This window comes from Adiantum capillus-veneris, chromosome 25 (genome assembly GCF_014529385.1).
Source record: "Adiantum capillus-veneris isolate H3 chromosome 25, ASM1452938v2, whole genome shotgun sequence".
Classification (NCBI taxonomy): Eukaryota; Viridiplantae; Streptophyta; class Polypodiopsida; order Polypodiales; family Pteridaceae; genus Adiantum; species Adiantum capillus-veneris.
Genome location: NC_140955.1, coordinates 44,189,172 through 44,201,341, shown reverse-complemented (window position 1 = coordinate 44,201,341; position 12,170 = coordinate 44,189,172). Strand labels below are relative to the sequence as shown.

Sequence of the window (12,170 nt, the reverse complement as noted above, 5' to 3'; positions counted from 1 at the left end):
TGCATGCCTGCAAGCAAGGGAAGATGTGCATGAGAAGGGGTACTTGTGTTCAACAGGAGAGGGAGCAAGCAGGGCGCAAGCCAGTGTTGGAATGTAGGCCAGCGTTGTTGGAAGAGGGTGCGAGAGCCAATGTGTGCAACAGAAGAGGGGGCAGTTGTGCGAAGCAAGAGATGGAGGGAGGTAGTAGGGGAGGGCACAATTGTGCACAACAGGAAAAGGAGTGAGGAGGGTGCATGCAAGCACTACTGGAGGAGATGGATGGAGGGCAAAGAGAGCTCTTGGTGTAGCAAGGATGACAAATCCCTTAACATTGTATTTTCCTTGGCAAGATGCCAAGGAATCTTTGAACATTTGCTTTAAAAAAAAATCCCTACGAGTAGTAGCATTGGTAGTTTCAAAAAAAGAAACACATTTCTATTACTTTAGGAAGGTGGGATTAACCTGAGCACTTAATTGAAGGGAGCAAAACCATTAAATGTAAAAGCAACTAGGTCTTCTAGGTTCATGTTCTAGCTCTTCTCTGAAGAGAAGTTAGTGTCTTTGTATTTGTCTCTCTCTAGCTATATCGAGGTTGATCTATTGCGGGCTAATAATTATTGGGGCGTGAGGATTAAATAAGATTGGTGTGGTGTCAAAGGTAGCAGGCATGGCACGTATACCAAACGCACTATTGCCAAACTTATATGTGAGCAATTCAAGGGGCCTATGTAGATGATGGCAGATATCAGCCTATCTAGATGTTGCGGGGGTTGTCGCATGTATGTTTGTCGAGAGGAACTTTGAAAAAATGACACGAGGCAACACTATGCATGGCGACATCGTGTATACGGTTGGCTCCGACAATGTTCGGGCAGGCAAATGCGTAGAGGTGGTAGATGTTGAGGGTTGGGGGCTAGCCTGAGAGGACTATGTAGAGGCATGAGCCAGTGGCTCTCCTACTAGGATGCATAGCTGGTAGGTGTTGAGGATTGGGAGATAGCCTAAGAGGACTATGTAGAGGCATGAGCAGGTGGCTCTCATACTAGGATGCAAAGGCGAGTGGCCCACCATCGCCAAGAGGCCTTGCACAAATCAGACAACATGTACTAAAGTCCTATGAAAAGGAATCTTCTAGAAAATAAAAGGGCTATGGTGCCATTAGGAGACATCAAAATTAGGCAAACCAATTAAATATAAACTATATTGACAATCAAATATAAAGCCAAAAGTTTGCATCAATTTCAAAAACAAGACCGACACTAATGTGCAGACGGCGGCACTGCCTGCTGTTAGAGAGAGAGAGAGAGAGAGAGAGAGAGAGAGAGAGAGAGAGAGAGAGCTCATGACAGCTTTGAACGACAGAGGGAGAAAGACTATCTATTTTTACTAGGAAGCCTTAAGAATAGCCTAACAAGCCTAAAAACTGTGTACACAATTTGATAGGCACCACACCTATATCACTACCTGCAAGCAGACAATGCCAACAAAATATTTGAAAAAGACTGGATATTCATTCTCGTCAATCAAAGAAGGAGGCGAAGGCTTTTTCGTGCGTCTACATGGCACCGAACTAGAGTTTGCATGTAGCCACACTCGAACAGGAACCTAACTCAATAGGCGAGGAAGAAGCACAATTTTACCTCTCAATTTTGGCCGTGCGATCGACGTCTTCATCGGACGGCTACAGGGGAGCGAAGAGAGGATCCTGAATGCGGATCGCGCGAAAGGCGTCGTCTCTTAATTAACTTCACCATTGCCTGTTTACGCACACACTCTTCAAACCTGGTTCTCGAGAGCAGGCCTCAGCAGAAACTCAGATATGTCGGGCCGGGGCAAGGGAGGAAAGGGCTTGGGCAAGGGAGGCGCCAAGCGCCATCGCAAGGTTCTGCGCGATAATATCCAGGGGATTACAAAGCCTGCCATTCGTCGCCTTGCCCGCAGGGGCGGTGTCAAGCGCATCAGTGGCCTCATCTATGAGGAGACACGTGGCGTTCTCAAAATCTTCCTTGAGAACGTTATCCGTGACGCTGTGACATACACAGAGCATGCCCGCCGCAAAACTGTCACTGCCATGGATGTTGTTTACGCTTTGAAGCGCCAAGGTAGAACTCTCTATGGCTTTGGAGGCTGAGTCCTGGGCGCTTGTTGAGTTTCTTGCAAAAACGGTGTTCCTTCAACACCACCTACTCTGTAGATTTGCTTCTCTGCTCTGCCAGCGTGTCCCTCAAGGTGAGGCCAGGTTCTCATACATAGGCATGCTGATCTGATCTGGATTGATGGTCTTCTGGTTTTCCTGGAGCTTGGATTGAGTAGTGTTTGTAATACTTGTATTTTTTGGTCCTTCAATGGAAGCATGACCTTCAATCACTTCAGAAGTATGGCTTAAAAGCCTGTTTGTTGTATTGGGCTTGGCTTTCATTCTGGTGACAAATTAGCCAGGTACATGCCTTTATGTTCTTGGTCAGTCCGCTCACCTAAAGTTAATGCAGGATCGCCTTCTATCACTTAACTTGCTATTTCGTGATTTGGATCTGATCTGGATTGATGGTCTTCTGGTTTTCCTGGAGCTTGGATTGAGTAGTGTTTGTAATACTTGTATTTTTTGGTCCTTCAATGGAAGCATGACCTTCAATCACTTCAGAAGTATGGCTTAAAAGCCTGTTTGTTGTATTGGGCTTGGCTTTCATTCTGGTGACAAATTAGCCAGGTACATGCCTTTATGTTCTTGGTCAGTCCGCTCACCTAAAGTTAATGCAGGATCGCCTTCTATCACTTAACTTGCTATTTCGTGATTTGGCAGTGCTGCTAAAGTTACTATCAATGTATAGAATCTATGTATATCTCATATCTGTCAGTAAAGTTCTTTGAATGTCATTGAAATTTATTCAATAAGTGATCAAATCCTAAATACATGCCTATGCAGTTGCTGTATATGGCAGGCTAGGTATTTGGCTGCTTTACTGAGCAGGGTAGGTTTGTTGATACTTTGCATGTCTATTATCCAAGAGCATGTGTATATGTTTACCATTTTCATTGGGAAAAGCTTTATTCAATAGTATATATTTGTTAGTTGAATGGCATGTAGTAGCTTTTACAAGAAGTAATCGATCTCTCTTACATGCATCCGGTTGCTGTATATAGCATGGTAGATTTGTTGATTCTCTGTGTAGGAACATGACTTGTCTTGTACCATGGCTGAATGTGCATAATGCTCCAGGAGCATGTGTACATGGCTATCAATGTCATGGGGTAAAGTTTTGTTCATTATTGGTCCTCATGAGGCTTCTTTGAATACCACCTCTGTTTGATTTGTTCCTTTTTATGCTTTAATTCTTACAGTACAGATGATTACAAGATCTGAATTATCCAATTCACATGTAACCGTAGCGGGGCACACATCCTTTGCATGTGTCGTGGATGGGTGCTTGTAACGCATAAAGTTGCATTTTTCTACAAACTTTACCTTGGATCTCTTTTAATAAGTTCTTATGTTGATATGGTAATATTTGGCCTTTTTGAATGTGCTTGTGGTATTATATATGCCACAGGTTATCTAGGTAGGGTGGAAAATAAAGATTGGTTTAAAAAAATGGTATGACAATGCAATGACACCAAGGCTGAATTGATTAACTCACATGAAGATACAACGGTAGCATTATGTAACGAGTCGAAACAAAGGTGTTTTGTAGGCAAAAGGTAGAGATGCAATGACTATAAGTACAAGTGGTGACAACTGATTCTCTTAGGTGGTAAATGGTTGGGACGCTTATGCGGTTCATATAGACACATAACAAGAGCCTTTTGGTCAGCCGAAGGGCTCCAATGCATTACTTTACCTTTTTGCCCAATTAATTTTGAAAAGAAATATTTAGTGTTTGAATATATGCATACGTGTCTATGTTTATGTGCATGTGCAGATGTGTGTGCATGTGAATACATTTGCACCTATCTTGCTGCATGCAGGTGTACAAATTTGCAAATGTCTTCATGCATAAGTTCGTGTTTGGCGCTAGGGGAGACGTCTACTAGAATGTATTTTTTGGGCTTCCTAGAAAAATTCATTCTAACATTAAGTTTTCCTTATTTTTATCCTTTTGTTTTGAGTTATTTAAACTTTTACATGTTGTACGATTGGGTTCAAACTACATGATCTATTTCCCCAACTTTTTCTTAGGTGAATCAATGAGTTGTCTCCCCAAATAGTGCCATTCACATTGCTCACTTTCCATCCACCTTAAAATCCTACACCGTAGGTTGGCTAGTTCTTCTTGCAAATGAGGGGTTTTTTGGATGTTTTTACTCGAGGGGTAGTGATTGGTGGTTGATTGATCTCTGAATTTCATAAATATTGTTGATGGATCTTCTCAAGTTTGCTTACCTTGATTATTGAACTTGATGGATTTTTCTCTTGCAAGCATGATGGTTTGGCTAAATGTTACTTGGGAAAGGCATAATTGTTATTTGGTTTGATTTCTTTGAAGCAAAACTGTGTGGCCAAATTTTTAAATTTTTAATACATTCAGTGAAGGTTTGGGTACCCTTAGGATTTTTATTTATTTCTAGGGATTCGTTGGCCAAAGTCAATTAGCCATTGACTCAATGGACCATCATGTAGTGGCCATTCATTATAGAATGGGATACATTTGTATGTCTTTTTGGAAGTTTAACTTGAAAAGCATGACTCATTAGTTAGACTTGTGTGCTCTCTCATGCAAATGAACAAACAGTTTTGAGCACCTCGAGTGTCGTTGAGAAATGTTGCATCAATAATTTGAACAAATGTGGTGGCAAAATTATCAAAAGCTAATGAGTCATGCTGTAATATATGGATGATTTGTGCTCATACTCATCCAAATGAACAAGCCATTTTGAGCACATTTGAGTGTTTCGGGGAAATGCTCAGATTTTTTAAAATATTGAAAAATATATATTTATGGTTTGACAAGGCAAAATTCTTTAGCACATTATTGGATTGCTATTGATATGGAACAAGTGAGTGATTGCTAAAAGATTTAGAATGATTAATGTCTTGAAAGTTTCACAAGGCATTGTAGATGCTATCAAAGATTTACTTATTTATGTTGCACTTGTTAAATCTATGTATATGTAATCACCCAAATCTTTTCAATTGGGAAATGTGAAGAGTCATTTCAACAGCTTAAACAAGGCTTGTCTTCAACACCTTAGTGAAGACTAAATTGGAATAAATTTTTCTACATGTATGTTTATGCTCCTTACTTTGCTATTGGTAGAATACTAGCTCAACTAGAACATGGAATCATGAATTTTTAACTCTAATGCTAGTAAGCAATTAAACATGGCAAGAAACAATTATATGATGATAAAGAGAAGGAATTGCAATGACATATGTTAAAATTTTCAAATATTACTTCTTGGCTAATAAGTATCTCTTTTTCAAAGATCACCAAGTACTAATTAATCTTGTCAACAAACCATTTAATACATGGCAAATTGTATGATGGTTTATTATCGTATTGAAGTTTCATTTTATAGTGGTTGTTAAAAAAGACATTGCACATTATAGTGTTCACTTATTAAGGATCACCTAAAGAGAATTTTTCAATGGAGTTGATGAAGATTTATAAGGTATATATTTGGTCTTAGTGGAGATGATTTCAAGATGGTTATTAGAGTATATACTCACTTTCTTGATGATAGCAAAAGTACATTCACAAATTCCATTTCTTATAACTAGGCTACTAGAGCAATTGGTTAGGTATCACCTATTAGTAGGAAGACTATCAAAGATGCATACATTCTAATTTGAAATAGGCACATGTGGATCTAGAAGGGGGTTCATTTCTCTCATGAGAACATAGCTAGACCAATTTTGAATGTTGGCATATGGTGGTCAACTTCATTTGTCGATGCCAAAGAATTTTTTGAAAGGTTTGACCCTCGCCAAGAGCTAATATGTGAACCAGAATGTATGGCATACAATTGCAATCAATGATGAGAGCAAAAGCATTTGCTAAGTGGGGTATTGAATTTATTGGTCCTTTAAAACCACTTGCTTGTTGGAGTATTTCAAAACGTATGGCATACAACTGCAATCAATGATGAGAGCAAAAGCATTTGCTAAGTGGGGTATTGAATTTATTGGTCCTTTAAAACCACTTGCTTGTTGTTGGAGTATTTCAAAACGGAACACCTTGGATTTGATTGTCAACTCACTTATCAACCTATTCTTTCATAGATTAAAGAAAAGAGACTCACTCATTGCCTTGAATGTGAGATCTTCACTAACCCACACTATGTGTCTTCTTCCTTCTCTCGCATCGCACCATATGCGTGCTCCCATAGTGTCTTACAACAAGTGATATCGTAGCAGGAAGGAAGGAGGGCAATGACTTTTTTCATTGTAGTGTGTATCAATTTGAGTACGAGCTAAGGCTTGGAACTTCACTAGAGAGAGGAGTTTCATCGAGTATCAAAGCTTCGAATAGCTTTCTAGACATTGCAAATTATGTAAAAAAGGCAAAGTTGGAATAAAGCTTTGCAGTTGAATTATAGGAAGATTAATGTAATAGTCTAATAGCACCAAATAGCGCTAGTAGCAAAATTATAGTAGCGCTATTTTTGAAATAGATTGTCGGAGTCTTTGCAAGGCAAGCCATTTTTCTATTGGAGTGCTACAAAGAGAGACAGTGGGCAAGGACTTAGAAGAGCAAAGAAGCAATGAAAGGGGGAAGGCAACGCCACAGAGAAGAGAGAGCATGAGCTCTTAGGTAACTGCAAGTCGATAGGTGTGTGTGTGTGTGTATGCACACATACATACACATACATCCTTGACAAAGAAGGCAAGAGAAGAGAGAAGAATCTATGAAAAGGTCTTTCTCTTGACATTGGCATCGGAGGGATTGATGGAGGGATGATTAGGCACACACACAGACCAGTCCAACGCTCTCTCCCTACATACATACACACAGATTTTTAGCTTTTGACGAGTTTGGCATACCTTATGGGGCTCTCAGCATCCACATATTTTGTCAGCATTCAAGCGTCTCGTGTATGACTTAGTAGTGTCGGGCCTGACCTAACAGTTACAATGGGACCTTATATGGGACTCTTAGCATACCCTGTATTAGCTTTTGACGAGTTTGGCATATCCTATATGGGGCTCTCAACATCCATATATTTTGTCAGTATTCAACGTCTCAATATGTATGACTTGCTAGTAATTGTTAGTGTCGGGCTCGACCTAGCAGTTACAATGGAAGCATTCACAAAAGGGATTGTCAGTCGTACGGTGGTTGACACTAGCATGATGCATTGTGGAGATTTGTAGATCAAATAGAGTTGTCTGCATGAGCCTCTAAGGCGGATTTGGCACATTCATCTTTAAGTGGGAGATTGTTAAAAGTAAAGGTGCTCTGTGTCTTGCTCGACCTCCTAAGCTATGGGCGCTTGTTCACTTTTGTATATTCATATGGTTAGTGTATATGGGGATGCTTACTCTTGAGTCTCCTCACCCATATCTTTGTGTTCTTATGTGTCCTTTCTTACCACATTGTACACGCGGACTTGCAAGCTCCACACCGCGCTAGTATTAGTAGTTAGCTAGTAGGTCCACTTACGGCACCACATTTGCCTTAAGTTGGAGATTGTTGGGGTAAAGGCGAGATGCGCCTAAACCTTAGAGCCGGACACCTTGGATCTGGCTACCAACTCACTTATCAGCCCTATTCTTTCATAGATGAAAGAATTAGGGTGACTCACTCATTGCCTTGAACGTGACATCTCCAATAACCCACATTGTGTATTGCTTTTTGAAAGGAAATTGTGCACAGCATGGTTGTAGAACTACTATATGATCATGTAACTTGGGATTTTTCATAGCCGCTGCAAGGTATTATTGTTTGTAGACATTACCTAGTCTCGATATAATTGGTTTTTTTTTTTTTTTCAAAAAATGAGGTTAGTTTTGGCCTTCATAGCATCTGAGGCGTTGAGTACTTTGTAATATTGTGCGTACTCACTTTCTGAGTAAAGGAACGTCATTTACACTTGACAATAAAGTTGGGTATAACCCACCGTTTTGGGGTTGCTAATGATTGATGAAATGGTTCTTTGTTCACTTTTTTTGAAGGTAAGTATATGGCAGTATTGGCTTAATATTTATATGTAAAGAATCGAGTAAGAGCTCTGAAAAGGTTGTACTTGGGATAAGGATGGATTTCTACTAATGATTCAATCGTTGATACTAATGGTATGTTGTCTACTGCTTTTGTCACTTGGAAAAACCTTCGTATGGAGGGAGTGTTAAACTATTGTACCACTGTTTTCAGACCCATGTAGTAGTTTAGGTTGCTTTAATTCTTTTTTGTGAGTGCTTTGATCTTTTTTTTGGTAATCACAAATTGCTTGACAATATACTCATAGGGATGGAAATATCATCATCTCGTAAAAAGGTTGATGTATGATAATGACTTACTTTGACAGGATTCTGTCCCTCATTGTACATGTTCAGTTTACCACTTTTTGCAAAAATTTTGAGGCTTTTGGCAACAATGTTTGCACTTGTGATCTTAGCATTATTGAAAATACTAAAATACGTAGAATTTTGGTCAAAGGGTTCAATCATATACCTAACTTTTCTAAAAACCATTCTTTGTCTTATCAGTTATACTAAGCTGTTTCATTGACCTTGTCAGTGCTCTCCGACTAGAGATGCCAGTTCTACCGGACTTAAGGGAAGTAGTGAAGGAATGTTTCCTTTATAAAATTTCACAGCTTCCTAATAAATGGTTATTATATGAGGATTCTTGGCTTATTTCCAGCTAATTCTTGATTTTCAAAAGATCTTTGATAAATGGTTTGTTGTCGGTCTTGACAAAAGCTCTAGCTATCCCACTATCGTTTGCAAATATCTGGTTTGGAAGGCCGATCGTAATCGAGTATTTGGTAAGGAGTTCTGTCATATTAATGCTACACCTCAAACTATTTTCAGTAAAATTGCTAAACACTTAGGACTGCTAGGCTACTCTGTACTGAACACTAAGTTACCAGTGCTTTTTCCCACTTATAAGATCCATAAGCATCAATACAAGTGGATATATGGTGCCTCCAAATTGTATTTTTATTGATATCACCAACGATATTACTTTTTGCCTTGAGCTTATTCTATCTGAATTTGAGCTTATTTGTGCCACTAAATAGAAAATCTGCCAGAACTTCTTACATGTTCAGTATAATCCCTTCTGGCTTGCAAAAAACTCTACAGAGGTCTCGCTTAACCTTCTTCAGTAGATCTTCCACATCTTTATTGTTGATATCACACAATGTTACGAAAATATTCCCCTTGATGGGGATCTTGGCCTTAAGGCTGTTCTTGCCAAAGTGATTAAATTGGCTTTCTCCAATGCTAGAAAGAAGAAGTTTTTTTACATCTGACTCTCCAAAAAACTTAGGTGGATTCACTTATCTCACTCCGTACACTCCCTACACTTTAATGTAGCTAAGCTTTGCTCCTACATCTCCTGGCTGCAAACTACACTATAGTTTCAAGTGGCCTTTTTTTAAACCAATGCTTAGGCATCCCCATGGGTTTTTCTTGCTCTCCACTTATGTGTAGTATTTACCTTGCTTTCGTTGAATACAAGTGGTGTCTCAAGACCAAGGAAACTTACAAGAATAAGCTTCCACAGTTCAAACATACTTATAGATACATGGATGAGCTACTTGTCTGATTCACCCTCACTGCCTAAAAATTGAACCTACCTCTCTTCATGAGACCATCACACCCAATGGGGTTTTCTGTACATCTGTCCAATTTCTTAACCTCTCTATTTCCCTTTATACTCCATCTATTGGTGGGTATGATCCGAGGTTTGTGTGGAAAAGGGATCTCTTGAAACTGCCACTCATAGAATTCATAAAAAGGAATAGCAATAGGCTATACAAGGCTGCTATTAGCTCTTGTATCTGCTTGCTACACTTAATTTGCTATTCTTCCTCTAACCCTTCTCTTGCCTGGGAGGAGGTCTTTTTGCTAATTAAAAAGTATTGCCTTAACGGGTTTAATAGAAATCAGATCTGTAACAGTATCATACAAGCTCTCACCCAACATAACTGGCTTGGGTTACACTTTAAACAAGAGAATCTCATTTCTCTTATTAGGTAGTAGGCCCATACACAATGGGCCTACTATCGACCCATTGTGTATGGCGCCTGTGCGGGTACACACACACACACACACACACACACACACACACACACACACACACACACACACTGTTATACTCTTATGGTTATATAAAACAACCCCCCTCCCCCCCCCCCCCCCCCCCCCCCCCCCACCCACACACACACACACATGGATCTAGCCCGGATCTTATTGGGTCACTTTAGTGATAAATACTCAAAATGTGCCATTACCTGTTAGGACCATGGGGCCTAGCCCTTAAATAAAATATGATATTCAAAAACCCCCTAGGGAGCCGATCGTGATCAATGGTTTCTCCTCATTACGCCGTGAAGGCGGCCTCTCCTCCCTGGCTTTGGAACTCCCCATTCATGGGTATTGGCGTGCCGTTTTGTGCAACCACACACTCACAAGGGAGTGCAGCCCGACTCACTCATTATTCCAACTCAGAGGACATGTAGGTCATCCTCCTCCTGCTATTTAAACAGGTGAGGGTGCATCTCTGCCCCTCACTTAGCTAGTGTTGTCCTGTTGTGTTTTTCTGAGAAGTCTTACTGCCTGCTTCACAAAAATGAGCTATGGAGCTCACCACTCAGGTGTCACAGGTTTTCTCTACTCGAGCTTGCTTCGTTACTGGTTATATTGGAATTTTGTACTGTAAGCTTTCTTCTGACATTGTAAAGTTAACAGTATATGTTTTAGCATAGTGAAGGTTGTTTTACATTAGGCGTATTCTGCATAAGTTCATAATGGGGCTTTTATAGATGTCGAGGATTTTCAAATTTCACACTGTATATAGCTGGTGTTTTTATTTGTTGTATCATTATACTCAGCATAGAAATTGTGGGTTAAAAACAGTTGGCATCTACTGCTTGATATCATGGAAAAAAGGGGGGTTTTTTCCTATTGCTTTTTGAAAGGAAGCTGTGTGCATCATGGCTATAGAACTACTATATGATCATGTAACTTGGGATTTTTCATAGCCGCTGCAAGGTATTACCGTCTGCAGACATTACCTAGTCTCGGCATAACTGTAAAAAAAAAAAAACCGGGGTTAGTTTTGGCCTTTATAGCATCTAAGGCGCTGGGTACTTTGTAATATTGTGCGTACTCACTTTCTGAGTAAAGGGACATCATTTACACCTGGCAATAAACCTGGGTATAACCCACCGTTTTGGGGTTGCTAATGGTTGATGAAATGGTTCTTTGTTCACTTTTTTTGAAGGTAAGTATATGGCAGTATTGGCTTAACATTTATATGTAAAGAAATCGAGCAAGAGCTCTGAAAAGGTTGTACCTCGGATAAGGATGGATTCCTACTACTGATTCAGTCGCTGGTACTAATGGATGGCATGTTGTCTATCGCTTTTGTCACTTGGAAAAACCTTCCGTATGGAGGGAGTGTTAAACTGTTGTACCATTGTTTTCAGACCCATGTACTAGTTTAGGTTGCTTTAATGGAAGGAATATGATCCATTACATTCTATGAAGGACCCGACCGTTATGATTTGGATTGTTTGCAACAATGCTTTACAGCATTTGCATCCAGAGGTTGTCCTTGTTTTTTTTGGACAGGCTAAGGCCTCTACCGCTTGGCTAGCTATAAGTTTGTAACCTATAAGAATAGATTGCATTGGACTCCATTTGTAACATTAAAACATCATCGGTTCTATACTTAGAAGGAAATATCTTTTCTTGTTTACTAATAGAACATCACTAATATGACAGATAAATAACTCATGAAGTTTGTTTTCTTAGGGACATATACCACTCACATTAGAAGGAGAAATCTGTCACTTAGATTAGAAGTGATAATTAAACTTATAAACAAAAAGGTTTTACTGTGGACCTAGCTTGTTAAAGGTAAAAAAGTTTTGTAAGATGGACATGGATAACAACTGGTATGGTCCATTGATACCTGTAATACACATCCAAGGCTAACTGAATTGTTGTCTTGTTTGGATGGATGTAGGTAAGGACTCTATCTTATCTTGAAAGGTTTTTTTACTTTGGCAAGCTACCCTAC

General features: G+C 39.6%; 1 protein-coding gene across 1 annotated transcript; it reads left to right on the top strand.

Moving 5' to 3' along the window:
• The first annotated feature begins 1,751 nt into the window (after positions 1 to 1,751).
• Positions 1,752 to 2,751, top strand: LOC147424800 (histone H4). The gene has a single exon (XM_086499519.1). It carries the CDS (start codon positions 1,799 to 1,801, stop codon positions 2,108 to 2,110), a length of 312 nt encoding a protein of 103 aa, XP_086355645.1. The 5' UTR covers positions 1,752 to 1,798; the 3' UTR covers positions 2,111 to 2,751.
• The last annotated feature ends 9,419 nt before the right edge of the window (positions 2,752 to 12,170 follow it).

Coding starts and splice junctions, on each gene's coding strand:
- LOC147424800 (XM_086499519.1), top strand. CDS start 1,799: ATGTCGGGCCGGGGCAAGGGAGGAAAGGGCTTGGGCAAGGGAGGCGCC.